General features: G+C 32.6%; 5 protein-coding genes across 5 annotated transcripts; 2 read left to right on the forward strand and 3 right to left on the reverse strand.

Moving 5' to 3' along the window:
• Nucleotides 1-784: 784 nt before the first annotated feature.
• LOC128960767 (uncharacterized) lies at nt 785-6,217 on the reverse strand. The gene is made up of 7 exons (XM_054306899.1): nt 2,854-6,217; nt 2,126-2,360; nt 1,879-2,020; nt 1,544-1,780; nt 1,399-1,478; nt 1,105-1,209; nt 785-1,006 (listed from the first exon to the last, which is right to left on the reverse strand). Exons 1-7 carry the CDS (start codon nt 4,930-4,932, stop codon nt 831-833), a joined length of 3,054 nt encoding a protein of 1,017 aa, XP_054162874.1. The 5' UTR covers nt 4,933-6,217; the 3' UTR covers nt 785-830.
• Nucleotides 6,218-7,447: 1,230 nt separating this feature from the next.
• Nucleotides 7,448-11,448, reverse strand: LOC128960748 (DNA (cytosine-5)-methyltransferase 1-like). The gene is made up of 4 exons (XM_054306878.1): nt 10,932-11,448; nt 10,141-10,862; nt 9,933-10,051; nt 7,448-9,844 (listed from the first exon to the last, which is right to left on the reverse strand). The coding sequence occupies exons 1-4, from the start codon at nt 11,446-11,448 to the stop codon at nt 7,456-7,458; spliced, it is 3,747 nt and encodes a 1,248-aa protein (XP_054162853.1). The 3' UTR covers nt 7,448-7,455.
• Nucleotides 11,449-12,899: 1,451 nt separating this feature from the next.
• LOC128960749 (saccharopine dehydrogenase-like oxidoreductase) lies at nt 12,900-14,240 on the forward strand. Its single transcript, XM_054306880.1, has one exon. It carries the CDS (start codon nt 12,900-12,902, stop codon nt 14,238-14,240), a length of 1,341 nt encoding a protein of 446 aa, XP_054162855.1.
• Nucleotides 14,241-14,297: 57 nt separating this feature from the next.
• Nucleotides 14,298-16,460, reverse strand: LOC128960764 (DNA methyltransferase 1-associated protein 1-like). The gene is made up of 6 exons (XM_054306897.1): nt 16,256-16,460; nt 16,077-16,165; nt 15,846-15,975; nt 15,654-15,728; nt 14,526-15,536; nt 14,298-14,433 (listed from the first exon to the last, which is right to left on the reverse strand). Exons 1-6 carry the CDS (start codon nt 16,343-16,345, stop codon nt 14,374-14,376), a joined length of 1,455 nt encoding a protein of 484 aa, XP_054162872.1. The 5' UTR covers nt 16,346-16,460; the 3' UTR covers nt 14,298-14,373.
• Nucleotides 16,461-19,361: 2,901 nt separating this feature from the next.
• LOC128960750 (WD repeat-containing protein 36-like) lies at nt 19,362-22,934 on the forward strand. The gene is made up of 8 exons (XM_054306881.1): nt 19,362-19,726; nt 19,903-20,006; nt 20,117-21,005; nt 21,087-21,235; nt 21,317-21,428; nt 21,494-21,659; nt 21,719-22,304; nt 22,392-22,934. The coding sequence occupies exons 1-8, from the start codon at nt 19,555-19,557 to the stop codon at nt 22,932-22,934; spliced, it is 2,721 nt and encodes a 906-aa protein (XP_054162856.1). The 5' UTR covers nt 19,362-19,554.
• The last annotated feature ends 79 nt before the right edge of the window (nt 22,935-23,013 follow it).

A 23,013-nucleotide genomic window follows, 5' to 3' on the forward strand; every position in this document is an offset into this window, starting at 1 on the left:
ATATAATTATAAAATATTATGTCATAATCTATTTATATTAAAAAAAACATGTGTGTATATTGATGGGGAAAAAATATCATAAGATGATCACATTTTTTAAGTAAAATTTTGATTTTTTTAGTATATATAAAAAACAATATTATAAACATATACAGAAACATATAGTTACCAATAATTTTGATTTTATTTTTAGGTAAACATTTCAAAAAAAAACATTAATGCCAATTAATGATTGACAATTTATTTATATAAATACCACCAAACAGTTATTTATACTTAAATAATATACAATTATAATTTGTTATATTATCATAATTTTATATATATATAATCGTTATTCAAATATTTATAATATACAGTACTATTTATTAATTGCCAGTTATTAGTATGCTGCTAATAATAATATATTAAATATTATAATTTAGTTAATAATAAATTATTTTTATTAAATAATCAAACAAAATTTTTGATTATAATATTAATTAAAATTTAGAAATTATTCTTTTAGTTTTAAAAAACCTTAACTAAATAAAAACCTAAAAAAGTTTAGAAAATATTTAAATTTTGATTAATAAAATTTAAAGTGTATTCAAACTATAGGATATTAATTTGTATACATTACATGATAATACTGGTAAATATTAAGTTTATTTTCTATAATTTTTTTTAAATTATATATCTTTATATGAGTGCAATATTTGACATTTTTTTTGCTGTTGTTTGTTTGTTAGTAGTATTTGTGTTATTGATATGAAATTTATTGATAGTATTGATAATTATATATATATTTATAATTATATTAAAAAAAATACTATCAGTTAATATAATGTTTATGAAGTAAAAGACATCCGTTTTTGTTCATCAATTACCGATTGGGTATACATTAATAATCGGTGTCTTAGTTTCATATTGCGAGCCTTGACGTGTTGGTTGATAATAGCTTCGGTATATTTCGATGGAAACCAACCTCTAAGGCCATCCCTGAGCCGCTCTCCCTCAAACCAGCCTAATAGTTGAATATATATAACATATATATAATACAATTAATAGTTTTAATGTTTGGACATTTAAAAAACTAATTAATTAATTATAATTATAGCAAACCGTCATTCATTTTGCGGAAAACATTCAAAACGTCGGTCTCCTCTAAACTAATTTCGTCGGTTTGTTGGGCACTATAGCTGAGAATACATTGAACTTGAGGACAATCTTGATATTGCAGGGAGAGGACAGTTATGTATGTATGGGTGTGTATGTATGTTTTTTTTAAACATATATAAATAAAAAATAGATAAGCATTTTTTTAAATAGCGAGTAATTGATGGGTCAATTATTATTTTTTAATTAAGGTAGAAATTAAGATAATCAATTAATAAAGTAATAATAATAAATAGATACCCCATTCCTCATATATGACTTCATTGGGATTATCCGATGATGGCTGCGATACGGCTTCAATCCAACGAAGTTTTTCACTCCTATAATCCGGTAATTATTAATCGGTAAATAAAAAATAAATAAATAAATCAAAAATAATATTTACTCCAAATTAAAATTAATAGTATATTCAGCAATTTTATCTTGATGATTTTTCAATAAGATTAGTTGGGCTGGATTTAGATAATTTGGAGGAATAGCCAAACGAAATGCCTGGACATCCCTACCCAGTGGTACTCCTTCACCGCCGCCACCACCGCCAGCGCCGCCATCATTGGCGGCCAATGAGATCAGTTGTACGGTATCTCTGTTACAGTAATCAAATACTGAATAATAGTTTTCGCTAAAAAAATTTTTTTACAAAAAATTATCATTAATACAAAAAAATACTAATATTTTTTTCAAAAAAATAAATAATTATTATCATTAAAAAAACTAAACCTTTTCTTTTTGGCCAAAATTAATAGATCGCTAAACAGATACAAATAGATTGTATTCTTTGACCACTTGAGTGTCGATGACTTTCCGATGGTTTTCTTTGCCGATAATTGTGGCGATAGTCTTGTAACCGAACCTTTCTTAACTAAAAAAATAAAATTAAAAAAATAATAATAATATGATTACCAGTAAGTATGTTAATTAAAAAATAATTTAATTATATATATATATACTAATTAACATTAATAACCTAAATATCTGGTTCCCTTAACAATCGGACAGCTTTTGACTTTGCGGTTAAAATGCAATATCTTTACCGTTTCCATCAGTTCCTGCATTCGCTGTACTTTTTTTGTCTCATCGTTACACTTGCGGACCAATTGATTCATAATACCCAACGATTTCTGGGCGGTCGGCAATAGCGGACTAGTTTCGGGCAATTGCTGACAGACGGCATCAATTAGTAATGGATACCGAGTTATGCGCTGAAGATATATATAAAATGAAAATTACCGGTAAATAGTATAATAAAAATAAAATATCAACTTATTAGAGATATAAGTAATCAAATCAATCAATCAAAAAATAAAAAAATAAATATAAGATAATAATTGATTTGATTGATTGATGTCAACTAATCAAACTGATATAATTTAATAACTACTGTACACACTGTGTATGTGTAGTATATACTGTACTAAACATACACATACACATACACATACACATACACATACACATACACATACACATACACATACACATACACATACACATACACATACACATACACATACACATACACATACACATACACATACACATACACATACACATACACATACACATACACATACACATACACATACACATACACATACACATACACATACACATACACATACACATACACATACACATACACATACACATACACATACACATACACATACACAAAATAAACATCTAAATGATTACCTGCATCGGTAGCATTAGAAACGATAGTAAGGCCTGATTCTGACAGATCTGATTGGATTCAAGTCGTTGAAGTACATCAAGAAACTGAGGCCTCGATTGTGTCAACTGAGTCAACAGTTTTTCCTGATCTCTCTGATAGGCGCAGTAGTGGATGTATGGCTGGAAGTGATTGACAGCGTAATCGCATAGTATATCGCATATATCGTAGAGAAGTACGTTCTGTTGGAACCGTTTCTCCAGTTCGGCCAACAGCTGACAACTGGTTTTACTAATGTCCAGTATATTTGAAAATAACGATTTTTTTTCAATCGGATTCAATATTTGCTGATAACTATTGCCACTAAATTCCAGACAATTATGAAAATGTTTAACCAATATATTGATCGACTTATAATAGGAGGCCTCCGATGAGATAATCTCAAACATAGCTTCTTGTAAACGTTTTTCCTGATCGGATAGTCTGGATAGTAGATTATCACTTGAATTAATTACTTGCGGTAAATGACACCACAGTGTCCGATTCGGGCCATTGCCAACAAAATCCATGGCCGATATATTACGTTTGAGTAGCATGGATTTGATTGGTTCATTTTTGCCGCTACCGCCATTGCCGCCGCTGCGGCCACTCCAGCCACCACCGGTACAGCCATCGCCGGTATCGTAGGCCGTCGATGACGAATAGATTTCGTATTCATCGTAATCCGATTGACTCGTATGGCTGTTCGGTTCAAAACTTTTCCACAGTTCGGCCCGACGGCGGACATCCTTTTGATAGAATTGATATAACGGTTCGCTACTCAATGGCGACCAGTTCCAGTTGTTGCTGCTGCTGCTGCTGCTGCTGATGCTGTTATCATCATCACCACCAACACCTGATGGACAATAATCTATAAGATTATTGTCAAACTCAAGATAGCTGGCAATACTGGCCACCATTGATGTATGTTTTTGGATCAATTCCGAACGCATTGTTGGTGACATTGTTGTTGGCGATGGCGATGATGATGGCGATGGTATTTGATTAAATTGATTCAATGAATTAATTGGCTTAAGTTTGTATTGATTATTCTGATTTCGTCTATTGATTATAAAATTATTATTATTAGTATTAGTATTATCATTATCATCGTTGGCTTGACTATAGTTGGGACTGATATAGATGGATGAGTTTCTGTTGCTGGCAATGGTTAATCGTTTATCATTAAATTTTTCCCTAATCTCACTGTTGATGGCATCTATCGACTTGGAGACAGCAATAGCTGTCTTTGAATCTAATCGACTAGTAATTGTTGGATCAGTTTTTGTCATCATCTGATTTGGTAGTCTTCGCGGTGTCGCTGTATATATGTTTGGTTCGCACGATGTTTCCAAACGAATATCATTATATAATTCATTACCAGTTGTTGTTGTAGTTGTTGTTGTCTTATCGCATTCATCGATGGTTTTATTGCCATCGATGGTAGTACTGGTGGTGATAGTAGTTTTGCTATCCAAGAGTCTAAGCGATAGTTCTCTAACTAATTTGTTTTGCAAATCCGTACAACTTTTTCGATCATTGTTTACCATTAAAATATTATTATCAATCATTGCTTCTTCATAGATATGATCACTTAATCGTTGATCACTACTAATAGGTCTCAGCTGAGACTCGTCGTTGTTTTTATTCAAAGAAACCAAACTAACCATTGATTTATCACTAATTTCTGAAGACATATGTTGTTTAATACTAATCTTTTCATTGTTGTGGTCATCATCATCATCATCGATGTCTTCATATTCTGTGGCACTATCACTGCCATCACTATAGACGACATTTATCATCGATGGTCTTCTACTACTTCTTCTCTTATTATTATTATTATTATTATTATGAATTTGATTTGTCTTTGGTTTGAATGATAGTCTACTCTTGTAATTGTTATTAGCTTTTAGATGAGATCTTCTGTTAAGAATCACTTCTATTCGGATCTTTTGCTGATCATTAGTCTCGATATCGATCCAATCGTTTGATGTGCGCGACTGTCGGCTCGATTGATAATGGCCTAACTCTTCGTATATATGGTCATCATATATGGACATATCATCATTACCATCATCGCCACCGCCATCATCATCATCACCATCAAGTTGTTTCTCGTGATTACCATCTATTGATGAATCGTTAGTCCTATTTGTCTGACAATCTGTTATTAGATTATTAGAACAGTTGGTCTGATGTAGAAATGACGAGTTATTACTACTAGTATTTGTGGTAAAACTGTCGACAATACCGCTGTCTTGACTCAGAGATGACGATCGTTTGACATCTGGTTTCAAATTGCCATTCTTTGACAAGGATTCTTCGTTAATCAATTGATGGCTATTATTATTATTGAAAAAATCGGTAAAATCTTTTTGACAAACTCTTTTGATTCGTTCATCTTTTCTACCGATTAATGTCCTCTGTTTGGGAACCGGTCTGTCGTTTATGATATCATTTTTATTACTAATAAGATGTTTGCTATCGGCTCTTCTGAAGACAATATGTAGCGGCGATTGGCTATCGGTAGTAGCGATCAAATTGTCTGATGATTGGTGAATATCTATCACCGAATCGGTACAACAGTCGCTAACGTAGCCATCAGTTGGCAATTGATTTTGATTATCATTATCACAATTAGTATTACTATTTTTGTTGTTATCATCATCTAATTGATGACAACAGTCAATAATATCGGTATTCAATGATCTAACCAAACATTTTGGATCAACTACTGTATGATCAATCAGTTGACATGAATCAACATTTATTGTATTAACAACTATTGCTTGACTATTATTATTACCGGTAGTAGTATTTTCATCAACTAATTGCTGTTTTCTATTAGTTGTTTCTACAGTTGTTTCATTAGTTTTCCTAATAAATTGTTTTTTAAACAACTCATTACTGGGTGATTGAGATTTATCTTCAAAAAAACTGATTTTATTTCTTATTGAAGACAAATCTTTAGTAGCAGTAGTAGTCTTAGTGGTGGTGACTATAACAGATGATGATGGATGTGCTGGTGATGAGTAGTGATCTACTATTTGTGGTAAAACACTAGCAGTCGATGAACATAATAATAAGTCCGGTTGTCTGATCGATGATGAGATGTGACTTAATTTATTACTAGTAGTAGTAGTAGTAGTAGTAGTAGTAGTAGTATTGATATTACTTTCATTAATAACTTCAAGTATTGGATCACCAATTGGATCACCAATTGGTTTAAAATTATTATTATTCACAGATGATAATAATAATGTCTTACGTTTGATATCACTTAAATTAACAGTAATATTAACAACACTATTATTATTGTTGTGATGACTTTCAAATTGTTGCCGAACTTTTTGAAAGCTAACTTTCCGTCTAATACTAGACCTATAGGGAGTAGTATTACCGGTAGTAGTAGTAGTGGTGGTGGTAGTAATACCCGATGACTTTGATCTGCTTCTGCTGAATGAGATTTGCTGATCCATTGTTTGTTTGTTATTTCAATGGACACCCATTAAAAGGACATTTAGTTATAGGTTTTTTTTTGTTTGTTTCATTGATAACTAAAAACAAAGTCATAAAAAAATTTATATATTTTTTAAAAATATAATTGAAACAAATGGTGTCTATTATGAATAAGCCGTTTTTTCATAGGGTTGGTCGAGTCGCCAACGCATACACATACAGTAATATTTTTTGATTAGTTTTCTATTTAATTATATTAATATAATGTAATATTTTATTTGTTGTAATCACTAATTGTAACCAAAGACAACTAATTATTATTATTATTATTACACATAATAATACTATACACTAACAGGTATATTACTGGTAGGTTAGGTTGCGATAAGATTATTTGATAAGTTTTTTTTTGATTGCTTTATTGCCAATCAAAAAAACAAACATATAATAAATTACATTACAATCATAACATTTTTTTTAAAAAAGGTATTATACTGTACTTTATAGCAATTTAGTTGATATGTATGTTTGTATAATAATAATAATACTAATAATATCTATTACATGATTAATATGAAAAAAAATTCCTTAAATTATTGCATTTCATTGCTATTTACTATACAAGTGTATGATATGTTTAATTATCAATTATTTTTAATTTTTAAATATACAGTACCGGCTATAAGTTAATGATGATAATTAATAAAATTTTAATTTTTATATAAATAATATTTTCTATAAAAATAATAATGAAAATTATAATACATTTATTGTATGCTTAAAACAAATAATTTAAACAAACTTTTATTTAAAAAATAACATAACTTTAATAATAATAATGATAATAAATTATTTTTATTATTATGATAATTAAAAAAATATATATTAGCTACATAATTTTACAATATTACAATAGCACTGTAGATATTATTTAATGATTATTATTTTTAATAAGCTATAGCAATAAATAATTTACAAGTTTAGATAATTAAAATAAATTTTATTTTCTTTAAATAAATAAACTAATACTTGTCATAATATAATAAAAAAACTAAAATAAAATAATACTTTATATTATATTATATATATATACAGTATATGCTATAATTTGCTAGATATTTGAATTAAGATTGATTTGATTGAAAACAAAATTGTTTGGCCAGAGCTATGGATAGCGGTACGGGAACGGCATTACCTATTTGTCTATATTTGTCGCCAACAGTACCGACAAAAACAAAACTATCGGGAAATCCTTGAGAACGGGCCGACTCTCTGATAGTTATAATTCGGTTGCGATTCGGATGCAAAACACGTCCCTGTTTTGATATAGGTTCCGGATTGGTTACTGTGGTAGCAAAATAGCCCCGATAGGTTAGCCGGCCGTACAGCCCGGACCATTGATACTGTCGATTGGCTGTATGAACCAGACACCACGGTATCAATGTGTTGTCCTGTTTGGATTCAATTGAATTACACGGCAATCCTGCGGAACACTGGCAAACACCGCGACAATTACCAGAACTAGATCTACCATTCTTGATATCTTCGTATAAATATTGAAGTTTTTCGATAACCAAACCATTATCTAATATTACGCTAATATTAGGCAAATCTCTCCAATCGCTGCCAAACCGATGAGGAATATTCTCGATTCTCAATCGACTTAATTGACTAATTTCTTTGCAATAATGATCTCTCAATGTATTATCGATAACATTGTTTCGCATAATTGATTGATAATGTAATATAGGTTTATCTAAACAGTTATAGTTTAAAATTTTATCAACAGTACACTCTGTGGCAATCAAATCAGGTAAATCACTGATTGAATCTTCGACAGTAATAGTCCTATAGATTGGCAAACATTGGTCATCTTGATGTGCAGCGTATCTCTTATTATCAACTGTTACGGATAGTTGACACTGTCGTTTGGAGAAAGCGTGAGTCGGTTTAGGAAAATGTGGTAACGGATGGCCACTGGAAGCGGCCATTAAGATTGTACGACGCCTTGTCTGCGGTAGACCATAGGATCCGCATTGAAGTATAGCTGACTGACACTGATAGTCCATTCGGATCAGACACGACATCATTAGTTTCATAATCATTGAATTCTTGAATAATGCAAAATTGCGTACGTTTTCAAATAAGACATATTTCGGTCGATAATAGTCAACAAACGATAGAAACGAAACAATTAATGAATTCTTGAATAGCGAATAATGACGTGAAGAAAAACGATTCATACCGGAGAAGCCCTGACACGGAGGACCTCCTAGTATTAGATCGACGTTTCCTTTCTGGGGTAACAATTGGCCATTTTTGTCACATTTTCTACCAGTTAGTAGTTGATCTAAAAAATGATTGACATCTTCTTCGAAAACAATGGATGTCTTATAGTTAGTCCTAAACGATTTGATGGCTGAACTATCCTTTTCAATGGCCCATAACTTTGAAACTAATCCCAGTCTATGGAAACCGTACGATAGGCCGCCACAGCCGGCAAACAGATCCAAAATATTTAGTTTATTAGCTGTTAAATTGGTTTCCAAATTATTATTAGTAATTGTATGATAATTGTGGGAAAACTTTTCAATAATATCATCGCTGGGTTTATCCAATAAATTGGTTATCGGATCGTAGCGTTGATTAAAATAAAATAATTTTGTTTCGATAAAAAAATCAGTTTTCAATGATTCCCCTGAATATACAACTCGACAATTACCGCAAAGTGACCTAACAGTAACCACTGTTTGCTGGTCACACCAATAGACAACATTAAGATCACATTTTAGATAATCCGTGTAATTGGCAAATATATTGTGCGGTCTATAAAATATATGAACCAATAGTTTGATTTCATCATCGGATTCATCCGCTGTTTGTTTGTAAATATCACTGATATAAACGATTTGCGATAACTTTGGCAGATCTGTATCGTAACCTTTGGCGTAATCGGTAAACGCTTTTCTGTATCGTTCGGGATATAGTTGATCATCAAAGGTGTCATCATCTTCTTGTTGTTGTTCTTCTTCTTCTCCATTATCATCAGTTATGCCGTATTTATATTCAGTTAAGTGATTATCAGCAATGAAAGCGCAGTCACCGATCCGATAGGTTTCAGTTTTATAGATAATTTTATCATATCTTCGACGACAATTTGACTCATTATTATTATCGGTATCATCAGTAGTCACAACATTTACCACTATTTCATTATCCAATTGAACAGTTTGTTGTCTATCGTGATTATCTTTAAGCAAACAGTTAACACATTTGACTTCATCGTCAAACACTTCCGGCGGTAGATCCTGAAAACCGCCTGTTTCTCTATAATATATTTTGTTGCAAACATAGCCATCGAAATCCGGTTTTTCATCAATCAAATCCAATTGATAGTTAAATTTTACTAATATTTTATCTTTGATCGCCATCACTGGTACATCCAGACATTCGTTTGATAAGAATAGCATCCAATCGGGTGCTGTTTCGCCAAGAATTGTTTGCTTTCCGGACCTAATTCAACAACAAAAAAATCAATTTAAAAAAAACTAACTATAGTTACGGTAAGCACCGGTATATACTGTATATATCAAATAAATACCATAAACAGTGAATGTGACACAAGTTTTGTTTGTGACCAGTGCTATACATAAACATAAGTCGTCCTAATTTTACCGATTCATCAATTAGTTTAACGACAACACAATCCTTTAAACGATACTATAGTATTGAAAACAGAAATAACAAAAAAAAAACAATAATATAATTAATAAAAACAATAATTATATCACAAACACAAAAACAATTACCGTTTCATCGTTTACTTTCAGACCACTATAATACTGAGTTCGGGCGTATCTGTCCTCATAGACAGCTGATCCGATCCACGATGTCTTCACATTTTTCGTCGAATTCATTGTATTTTTTGAGATCAATTTCGCACAACTAGTGGCTGTTTTGTATTGTTGTTTTTGTTTGTCTGATTGTCGCGAATCGCATTCAATAACTTCTTTGAAGATATTGTCGAAAAATTTGGTCACAAGTGGTGTACTACAGGTTAGACTATCGCTGTTGACCAGTCGGCGACTGTCTTGTCGGGCAATTGGTCTCATATTAGGCAAGTTTTGTCCGCTACCCGATTGGCCGTCAGTCAGACTAACGCCCGATAATTCGATAAACGTCTGAATGGCAGTGGTTTCCATCAGAAGTGTTTCGTCGTCATCGGCAGCGGAATCAAAACTTCTGATCTGTTGGACAACAAACGGTGCAAAATGTAGCAAAACTTCTTCACTAAAATTATCAGATTTTTGTTGAACACATTGTATGAGATCTTCGTAGTTATAATCGGGACATTCAAGCAGCGACTCGATTATCAATTTGGTGACCAATATATTAGTCGTACGTTTGCTGTAAATCGGTTCAAAATAATTGTCGGGTTTGCTTAAGATATACGAAGCAAATTCGCTTTCGACGCCAATTACCAATTGGTGACCGCCGTCAAAGCCGGCGAACCACCACTCCTGCAGCGGACCTATTGATGATATAATTATTATTATTACTTCAATAACAACAGCAAAAAAAAAGACATCTATTTTTTTACCGATCATTTGTGCCTTAAATCTTGTATCAACTTTGCCATCATCGGCGCCACCGCTATGATCATCATCATCATCATTGTCGGCAACAATCGGCTGAATATAGCCGCAGATGAACAACTGGTCAATTGGTTTATCATCGAACCAACAGTATCGGCGACCGATGTCGTGAACAGCAAATCCGCTGATACGATGTTGAGGTCTAGCATCGATGGCTTCGTCGTGCGTACCATCAATGGCCAGACCTGGACTGGTCAGTACTACAGGTTCCGATTGATGATCATGGTCATTATCATTATCTAGTTTGTTGTGGCACTGGTGACACAACTCGTAACAGTTGTTGTTGTGGTTGTGTTTGGATCTCTTTGGCCGATGAGGACTGAAGATGTTGTTAGTGTTGTTGGCGGTGTTGGCGGTGTTGGCGGTGTTGGTGTTGTTGGCGGTGTTGGCGGTGTTGGTGTTGTTGGCGGTGTTGGCGGTGTTGGCGGTGTTGGCGGTGTTGGTGTTGGACGACAACGACATTATTATTATTATCAATCATATTATGATATATGTCTTATTTGTATCAATCAATTGTTGCCATCAATTGATGTTACCATCAAAAAAAAACTGAAGATATTAGTGATGATAATCATTATAACAATAATAACAATAGTTATAATCAAATCTAAACTAAACTAATAATAACTTTTTGTTTTTGTTTTGTCTGAAAAAATGAAAAGTTTAGCGCACTTTCCCTATTGGCTAATAAAATAATAATTATTGCCAGGGGTTTTAAGAAAATAAATGCCTGCCCTGGCAATGCCCAAATGTAGATACCATAAATGCTTAAAGGCATTTTTTGGTCATCTATTATATATTTGTCTGCCACATTAAATTGCTAAAAGGCAAATGGTATTTTTTATAAAACTAATGTAATTTAGTGTTTTTAGCATGCTAATTAAATTTACAATTAATTTATTACTTATTTCCAATGATATTTATATTATTATTATTTTTTTTAATTAAAGATATACAAAACAAAAATACAAACAAATATATCGATAAAATAATGTTTTATAAATTAATTAATAATAAAAAAAATTATAATAATATGTTATGTAAATTAAGTACATGGCAGATGCAGGGCAAGCATTTTGCAAAATTGGCATCTATTGTTTATGCGTACCATTTTTTTTAAAACCCTGCATATTATACATGTTAAATTATAACTTATATAATAAAAAACATATGACTTAAAACTAAATGCATTGAAAATTATTGAAAAAGTTTATACATTTTTGTGTTTTTTGATTTGATTGTAAATTAATATACTGTACAATAATTATTTCCAATAACTACCGTATGATTTGGTCACTATATTTTGCTGTAGATATTACATAAAAATAAAAAAAAAAACAAGTTTTCCTTATGTTATTACAGTATAATAAATAGTTATACAGTTAAATACATATTCAACTAAAAAAAAAAAAATTACAGTAAACTAATAATTATTATGAAAATTTATAAACAAAATATACAGTGCAAAGTCATAGTATTTAAATAAATAAATAATTTATTAATAATAATTTGTGTACATTATTGTAATGTTAATCTCTACACTACAGTATCATTGAATGCGATTAAAAAAAACTTTACAAATAAAATTTATTTATGTTTATATAATTTAATAATTTTATCGATCAGGAAGTTAATGTATTTAATAAATTAATAAAATTAATAGATATTAGTAAATATAAAATATTTAATATACTTAAAAAAAAAGTTTATATTTAATGTTAATTTAACTACCAGTTAATCTACAATACATTATAATAAGTAATTTTATTTATATATAATCTATTGATATAATTAAAGTTTATTTTTACTAAACAAAAATTGTTTTTAACAAAATTTTTTAGTCAATTTAGATATATATGTAAACTAATGTGTAAATTGTTTTTCATTTTTAATTTTTTTTTTTTATATAAGAGATGCGATTAACTAATCTATTGATGAACGCTAAGAAAACAATTGATGTGGTAGTGTTGGGCGCTACAGGATTTACCGGTAAATTTGTGGTCAACAAATTGGCCGAAACTTTGATCAACGATACAAAGTTTAATCAGCCGATTGTTTGGGCGATTGCCGGCCGAAACAGAGCTAAACTTCAGACAGTTTTAGATCAGACATCAAAGGATGTTGGCGTTGATCTGTCGGTGTCATCGTCATCGTCGACATCGATACCGATCATCGAAGTGGACATCAATAACAAACAATCATTGCTGGATATGTGTCGTAAATGTCGGCTAGTTATCAATTGTTGCGGTCCATATCGTCTATTAGGTGAACAGGTAGTCAATGCTTGTATCACTGCAGGTAACTGTCATCACATCGATGTTAGCGGTGAACCACAATTTTTGGAAACAATTCAACTGAATTACGACAAACCGGCCAAACTGGCCAACTGTTCAATAGTTGGTTCATGCGGTTTTGATTCGGTACCGTCGGATATTGGGGTACAGTATGTCAAATCGGTATTCAATGGTACCGTTAACTCGATTGAAACATATTTACGGGTAACCAGTAGTATTAATACCCGGGTAACATACAATATGGCCACTTGGCATTCCCTTGTCTATGGTTACGCCTATAGACATGAATTGAAACAATTAAGACAACAGTTATACAATAGTTTAAAGAAATATCAGTGGAAATACCGAATCAATAGGAAATCAATAGCGAAACTATCGGACGGCAGCAGCGGTTATTCGGTACCATTTCCTGGCAGTGATCGATCGGTTATAATGCGGACACAGTTAGCCAACTATACAACTAGTAATGAAAGACCCGTTCAAATTGAAACCTATTTTACTGTCAAATCGTTGGGTGCAGTATTTGCACTGATATTTGTCAATCTATCGGTTAGTTTACTATCTCGTTATACCAGTGGCCGACAATTGTTGATGAAATATCCGCATATATTTTCATTGGGAACATTCAATAGGGATACGGAACCCGATAGGCAAAAATTGTTGTCAAGAAACTGGTGCATAACATTTGTAGCACAGGGATGGCCCCAGATATATACGGATCCATGTTTTCAACCAACAGAGGAAATACCTAATAAACAATTAGTGGCCCAAATATCGGGCGGAGATTTGGCATATATGGACACATCGACTATTGTCACACAGATAGCCATACATATGATTGAATTGATGAACAAAAACCAACTCAAGTCGGGAGTTATGACACCCGGTATGGCGTTTGAGTCCAAAATACTTTTAGATAAATTAGATGCAAATGGCATCAAATTTCGGTTAAAATTATAATAAATAATTAATTTAAACATATATTTTATTATTATTTTTAAAAATGCTATTTTACGGGTAAATAGATATTAATTTAAGCGATTAAATGATGGGATTATCTGTTTAACAAACAAACAAAAAAAATTAATTAATACTAATTTTTCTTCAACTTCTTCATGAGATTCAACTGTTCAATGGCTGCTCTTCTTTTTCTCTGTAATAATAATAATAATTAAATTCAATTATTAATTAACAGTTAATTACTAGTGATATATCTATTTTTACAAAAAAAAAAAAATTATTTACATTTGGAGTTCCGGGTCCTGAACCCAGATCTATGACTTCCGATATCTTCTTAGTGGGCGATGAAGTAGTAGAACTACTATCTGGTTTGGCATCAGGCGGTACTGTTGTTGTTGAGGGGAACAGTGTGGTCGGTATGTCCAATATCTTACCCGGTTGTGAGGCCTCGAACTGATGTTTCAGCGATTGTAGTTCATACTCGCAATTGGACAGTGCTATCTTCAGCTCATACAACAAAACCATATCACTTCTCAATTCATTAAAGTGTTGACATATTTCTTCCGTAGGCATCGGATGTAATTCAATGTTCAGTTCGTTGAGCAGCTGTTCGATGGCTTTGGTTTTCTTTTGGCCGACAGCTGCCGGCAGTTTCATACGTTGACTACGCAATGTGGCACCGCTGGCCTTGATTTCCGGAAACTTAATACCGGCAGTTTCCAGGTTAGGCGTAGCCGATGCCGATGAAGTATTGGCAATTGTTTCCCGAGCCGATCGTTGAATATGCGGTGTTTTCTTGCGTCCCGGTCGGCTACCACCCGAGCGGGCCTGTTGATCCATTTTGCGTGCCTCTACCGACGTATCCGCTGCCGTAATCAGCTTCTGTAGGTCCTGTGTTTTCTTTTCTCTTTCTTTTTTTCTCATTTCAATTTTTCGCAACTCATTCAACAGATGTTGTTCCTCTTCCATCTGTTCAGGTGTACGATCGTACAGTTTGATCAGCTGTTCCTTTCGTTTACGTTCGTGATCGGCATCGAACACACGCAGCTTAGGCTCCTGGCCCGGTAGGGCCCGATATTTGGCCAAAATATTACATATATTGTAGTAGCGATCTTTGAGATCTTCGACGGATCGATTCGGAAACGCAATCCTATCCCATCGGTCGTGAATTATGATAAATCTCAGATCAAATCGACGACACAAATCAAACAGATGATCCGTTTCTGTCTTCGACCAGCCATCGCATGTCAATAGCTGTTGATATTCGGAATCATTATAGCCGGGAATTTCGATAGACTTCAGATGAAAGAGATTTATTTGATTGATTGATTGATTGATTGAAAAGAAATTAAGATTACAATTAAAATTCATATATCAAATGATTTCAAAAACCCAAATCACTTCAAGACCTACTGTATTAAGTCTGGCGAACGGATACTCTTTGTTTTTGTCCACTTCACGTCTCCAATGATATAACTCTATCTTATCCTAAAAAAATAAAATAAAATAATTTTTAAAAAAAAATTAAATATCAAACAAAGTGTATCCCAAAAAAATAAGACATTATTGAGACTAAATTACTGTAATATAATAACTCAATAATACCTTTGGACTAAATCGGGTCCAAATCCATGGTCTGACTCGTTTGAGTCCCAATTTGGCTTTGATTTGTTTGTAACCAACCATTGATTTGTTTTGAAAGCCAATGTCCGTCGGCATCAGTGATGGATTATCTCTGCCATCAATCAAACAATCAAATAAAAGACAATTTATATTAACAATTGATTTATCTTAAAGATAATGTCCATCAGGAAGAGGAAGAGTTGTAGTGCATACTTGTTGTCGGCGTAAAGCAATGCATATAATTCGCGATGCATTCCTTCGGGACGTTTGGCCATCAAATCCGATGCCCGCTTACGGCGATTCTGTCGGTTAATAATAAAAAAAAAAAAAATAGACAATAGTTTCAAACAATTATCAACAAAACAGAAAACTCTTCAGCCAATTGGTCTAACCTTTTGTTTGTTGTTGTCATTGTGCGAGTCGTTGTTGCTGTTGTTGTGATCGTTACGATCCAAGTCCAAGATGTCCAACACGTCGGCCATGTTATGTGACCACTAAATTGTGTGACCACTTGTCTACTAATAATCGGTAAAATGTTTTTTTTTCTCAGTTGTTATTGTTTTTTTGCAATACTATTACTACTTATTAATACTAATAAACACAATAACAATATACACTGCAAACATAATTTAATTTCGTATCGCAAAAATATTGATATCATTAACTTTGAACTTTAATAACTTTTTTATTTTTTAACTTAAATAAACAAATTTGATATCAAATGAAAGAACACTTTTCAAAGTTTATAAGTCAATAAATAAAATTGCATTAATTATCATATTATCTATAAAAAAGCATAAGAAGTAAGAAATGGTAAAAAAAGTTATGTACAAAAAGTATTTTCGTGAAATCAAAACTTTAAATATTATTAACAAAATAAAGCTATTAATTTAGTAAAAACAATATTAATATCGAGTATTGCCTCCGTTGGCATCAATCACAGCCTGCAATCTTCTTGGAACACTTTGGATCAGCTTTTCTGTGACTTCTTCAGGTATATTTTTCCAGACATTAAATAACGACTCTTTAAACGCAGAAAAACTTTTTCTTTCGCTCTTTGGCACACGTCTGTCCAATTCATCCCATAGATGTTCAATAATATTGAGGTCAGGGCTCTGTGGCGGCCACTCAAGTGTCTCAATTTGATTGTCAGACAACCATTTCTTTGCCAATTTTGATGTGTGCTTTGGGTCGTTGTCCGCTTGAAATAAAAAATCATCGCTTATTTGTAGATCTCTGGCACTCTGAAGCAAATGTGGGGTCAAAATATCGTTAACGTAAATGTAGCGGTCCATAGTTGATGGAATTTCGACCAAATGGCCAACTCCCTGGCCTGTCATACACCCCCATACCATAACTGATTTCGAGTGCTTCACAGTTGGACATATATTATCAGGATTAATGCTTTCGCCTCTCTTTTTAAACACTCGTTGGCGACGTTTAGTACTAATAATCTCAAATTTTGACTCATCTGACCACAAGACCTTCCTCCAGTATGACATAGGCATCCGGATGTACTTTCGTGCAAAGTCTAATCGTTTTCTCTGATTTGTTAGGCTTATCATTGGACGTCTTCGCGCAATACCACTGTAATAACCCATTTCTTGAATCCGGTGTCTAATAGTGTTTCGGTGACACAAAATGTTTCTGGCGGCCAACTCTTCCTTAATCTCATCGGTGGTCAACTTCTTATTTTTTGCCACAATTCGACTCAATATCCTGTCCTGTTTAGCACTGGTACATCTTTTTCGACCACTTCTTGCGAGATTTCTAACTGTCCCGTACTTTTCGACTTTCTTTACAATTGATCGGACAGTATTATCAGTTGTTGTAAACAGTTCCGCTATTTTTGCGTATGACTTTCCGGTGCTGACTCTCATATCATACATTTGTTGGCGAATTGCATCTGAAAATTCTTGTATTTTAACCATTTTTATGATAATCACTGCATTTACTGTTTATTTACGTGTATTCAAATTAATAACAATGCATTGGAATCAATTGGTCCCAACAATGTGTCTGAAATCACGCGCGTTTTAAAAACACGAAAATAATTTTTGTACCTAAATTATTAACACCTATAACTTTACCTTGATATATTTTGTTATTTAAACCATTGTTTTGACCATCTAGTATATCAATTTAATTGTGATTTATTACTCTATTATTTGATATCAAATTTGTTTATTTAAGTTAAAAAATAAAAAAGTTATTAAAGTTTAAAGTTAATGATATCAATATTTTTACGATACGAAATTAGATTATGTTTTTAGTGTATATAGCATACAGTCTCAGTACAATCAAAACCAAAACAATAGATTGCATTGCACTACAAACACATAGATTAGACTTAATATATATATACATATAAAAAATACATAATATGTTTTTTTGGTATAAACTCCGCCCCGCCCCCCTAAGCATTATACCTTATAATATTGCGCGCATATATTATAGACTACTGTTTTATAGGATATTATTGTGTGTGTGTGTGTGTGTGTGGCGGCCAATATTGTTTTGGTTTTGCTTATACTGAGACAGTGGCTGATAATGTGACTGTCATTTATAGTGTACATCAATTACGTCGATAATAAATTTTAATTATAATTATTAATTATAATAATTAACATTAAAATTATGGGCTACAATCACCAGGGTTTTTATAAGGAAATTAAATACATGCCCTGGCAATGCCCAAAATAAATACCTGAAATTTTGGGCATCTATTTTATTTGCCTGCCATTTGAAAAAATGCTAAAAAAGAAACTGTATTTATTTTTAAAAAAAATAAATAATGTAATTTACTGTTTTTTTAGCTTGATTAATTTTTTAGTTTACAATTAATATACTTATTTTTCCAAGGATATTATTACCTATTTAATTAAAAATATATACAAAAACAAAAATACAAACAAATTTGTAATTAATTAATTAATATAAATTTTAAATAATAGGTTAATATTTATTATAGAAAAAATATATAAGTGCAAAGTTATAATAAGTTTAAAAAAAATAATAACTTAATAAACATTATTACAGTACAAAATTATAGTATTAATTAATAATTTTATTTAAAAAGTTTATATTAATAACAGTAAATTTTATTATTATTTAATATCCTTTTATTTAAAAGTTTATATGTATCAATCAATCAATCAAATATTTTATTTTATTTAAAAAAATGCCAATTTATTGTAAATTTTTGTAATGTATTATTAATACAGTATACCAAATCTATTGCTATTATAATTAATATTATAATATATTATAACAAATCTATTGCTATGTATTGTATATTAATAACGTTTTAAAATTTAAAACAAATTAAATTTGTAATTATATTTTATTCAATACAATAATATTCTGTATGCTTTATACGTACTGTATGTACAGTATATACTGAAACTGCACATATAATACAGTAAATTACATGTACTTTAATATACAGTATTAAATATACTGTACTTATAAAACACGTGTTTATTACACTGTAGTAGACATTCAAAAATATTTGAAAAGCATTGAAATGTGTGTTTGATTTTAATATTAATTATTATTTTTTTTTTGAATATATAGTTATGTCATATATTTGTTTGCAACAAAAATAACAGTATTTCAATGGCTTATTAAATATAATTAGTATATATTTGTTTTAATTAATAATTGATTTATATATATATACTGTATAACAATGCAAACTACCGGCAGTCAAATATTTGAAGGCTACAAAAGTGTTGGCCTAGTATCGGGTTCAGTGGCCCATATGGTCAGGTATGTGGATAAACTACATGAGCGCCGAGTGGTCACTGTTTGCGGCAATACGTTCCTGACGTTCAACGATAGGCTCCGATTGATTGAAACATGTAATGAAAAAAGTTTTTTTTGTTGCTTTTATTTTATTAATTATTTTATAAAAATAGTTTTTAAATTTTGTTAATAAACTTCTCTTTCATAACTTTTTTTTTATTCATGTAATTAAAAAACAAAAAACAAAATATAATCTTAAGATAACTTTTATTTTAATGTTAAAAATCTATAGGTGTGGCCCACGATAGCGACATCCAGGTCCTGACCAGCGATTCAAAGTTCATCTATACGGCCGCCGATAACGAAATCTTTGGCTGGAAATATGGCCACAAATGGGTAAATTGAATGCTAAACCTCTTTATTCAAACATCACCGGTGATGGTGTTGTTGTGGTGGTTGTAATCAATCAATTACTTTTGACTAATAATCTGATTTTTTTTGATTAGAAATCGCGATCTTTTGCCGGTTGTCTCGAATCGACGGTTGAATGTCTTCTACCGTTTGGTCCGCATCTGATAGCGACAGACTCGGAGAATATCCTAAGAGTTTGGGAAATCCGTAGCCAAGAGCTGACACTTACTATACCGATGAACCCGGAATCGTTTCGTATGACTTGTTTGGTACATCCGGCCACTTATATCAACAAAATACTGATCGGTTCAGTACAGGGATCGCTACAGATGTGGAACCTCAGGACACAGACATTGATTCATACGTTTAGCGGTTGGCAATCGCGAGTGACACGTCTATGTCAGGCGCCAGCCATCGATATTATGGCCATCGGTCTGGAAAACGGCTGCATTTTCATTCACAACCTGCGATTGGATGAGACGCTCATGAAGTTCAGCCAGGAATGGGGTTCCGTCGAGACAATCAGTTTCCGATCGGATGGCAAACCGTTTATGGCTACGACATCGACGTCCGGACATTTGGCGCTCTGGAATCTCGACCACAAGCGGCTGGAATCGCAAATGAGAAACATTCACAGCGGACCAATTGTCGGAACGACTTTCATCGACGGCGAAGCCCTAATGGTTACCAATTCACCGGATAATTCGCTTAAAATTTGGTGTTTCGATCAGTCGGACAGTACGGGACGTGTTCTCTATCAGCGCGAAGGTCACCGAAGAGGTCCGACAAAGATCAGGTTTCACGGCTTCAAAGGACAGTATGTGTTGAGCGCTGGTCTCGATTCAACTTTGCGGGCGTTTTCCATATTTTCCGAACGACTCAATCGTAGTCTAGGAGTTGCCTCACATAACCGAAAGTTGTCGAAAAAGAGAGGCAATCGCTATGATGTCTATCGAATGAAACCGATTATCGACTTTACGGCCGGTTATTATTATTTGTGATTAGATTTTTAAATCATTTTCTGTAATTAACTGATAATTGACTAATTTTCTGATACATATACAGAAACCACCCGCGAAAAGGAATGGGATGGCATTGCAGCTGTTCATCGGCGACAAAACATAGCCACCACCTGGTCCTTCAACGAGTCCAAAATGGGTAGACATAAACTAATGCACAATCGTTTTGTTAACAAACATAATATTGTGGCACTGGTATGTGATAATTATTATTTTTTTAATGTGTGTTAATATATATATATCAATTATCAATGATTTTATTTTTTAAATCAATAGTGTGTATGTCTGAGCTGTTGCGGTAATTTTGTGATAATCGGCTACAATACGGGACATATCGACCGATATAATATCCAATCGGGTATTCATAGGGCCGCGTATGGAAATAAAGGTATATTATTACTCGTAATATTTGTTATATATTTTTTTGTAATTAAAACTAATGTTAATATTTAGCTCATAGCGCGGCTGTTAGAGGTATAGCCAGCGATGGACTTAACCAATTGGTCATCAGTGGCGGCAACGACTCGTTACTCAAGTTTTGGCGATTTAACGGTAAAGAGTTGTTAGCAAACTTGACATTAGATGCACCCGTGAATCAACTCGTGTTTCATAAGGAAAGGTAGAAAAATTTATTGCTAAATATTTATTGATTAACAATTAATTAATCGTATATTTCAGTTCATTATTAGCGGTTTCTTTGGACAACTTTTATGTCAATGTAGTTGATTGCGAAACCCGACGAATAATACGTATATTAGGTCCGCACGGAAATCGCATTACGGACATGACTTTCAATCGGGAAAGCCGTTGGTTAATAACATCCAGTATGGACTCAATAGTACGTGTTTGGGATCTACCGTCCGGTCTGTTAGTGGACGCATTTCGGGTGTCAACTCCGTGTATATCGCTATCGCTATCGCCGACTGGCGAGTTCTTAGCCACTGCTCATACGGATGATTTGGGTATCTATTTGTGGGCTAATATATCGCTGTACGCACCGGTATCTCTGCGTCCACTCAATCAAGAAGACTGTGAACCAGTTTTGCTTGAAATGCCGGTTATTCGTAGCGATGAAGAAGACAACGAGGAAGAAGAAGAAGAATGTCAGCGCATTGTTGAAGATAGTGAACAACAATCAGATGAACTAATGGACACTCAATCAGAGTCGTATAAATCTCCCGAACAGTTAGCAGAGAATTTGATTACATTGTCATCACTTCCCGAATCCAAATGGAAAAATCTGCTAAATTTAGATTTAATTAAAGTAAGTAAAAGATTTGATTTGATTTGTTTGGTATAATGAGATACTAAACTACAATACAATGTTTAACCCAATGTTTTTTTTTTGCAGAAACGAAATAAACCTAAAGAACCGGTCCGTAAGCCCGAAAGCGCGCCATTCTTTTTGCCGACAGTGGCCGGCATTGAACCCAAGTTTCTGGTTACCGATAATCCCGAAACAAACGCGTCGGCTATCGATACGAAGATTCGCGACTATTTAACGCCGTTGTCATCGTTTGGCGAACTAATCATTTCGTGTCATAACCAAAGCGATTGTAATCCACTAATGGATTGTCTGAAATCAATGTCTCAGTCGGCCATCGATGCAGAACTACGATCACTGTCCACACAGTCAATTGGTTCACCGAATTTGATGCTCTATTTCTTGGAATCGCTGGAAACCGGTCTGAAAACTTATCGTGACTTTGAACTAATTCAATCATATTTGTCATTATTTCTGAAAATACATGTCGAAGATATTGTTATCAATGAAAAACTGAAAACTCTGGCCAATAGTCTATCAGAAACTAGTGATCAACTATGGGATAGACTAAGCAATGAGTTTAATAAGTCGTTGTGTTTAACAAATTATTTGAGAAGTGCTATACTTTAGGATTTTTTGTTTAACGAATAAATAAAAGTAATTATTATTGAATTTTTAAGATAAAATGTAATTTAAAAGAAAAAAAATG

Source organism: Oppia nitens, unplaced genomic scaffold, assembly GCF_028296485.1.
Source record: "Oppia nitens isolate AA-2021 unplaced genomic scaffold, nextdenovo-longstitch-racon4-pilon3 scaffold52_pilon_pilon_pilon, whole genome shotgun sequence".
NCBI lineage: Eukaryota > Metazoa > Arthropoda > Arachnida > Sarcoptiformes > Oppiidae > Oppia > Oppia nitens.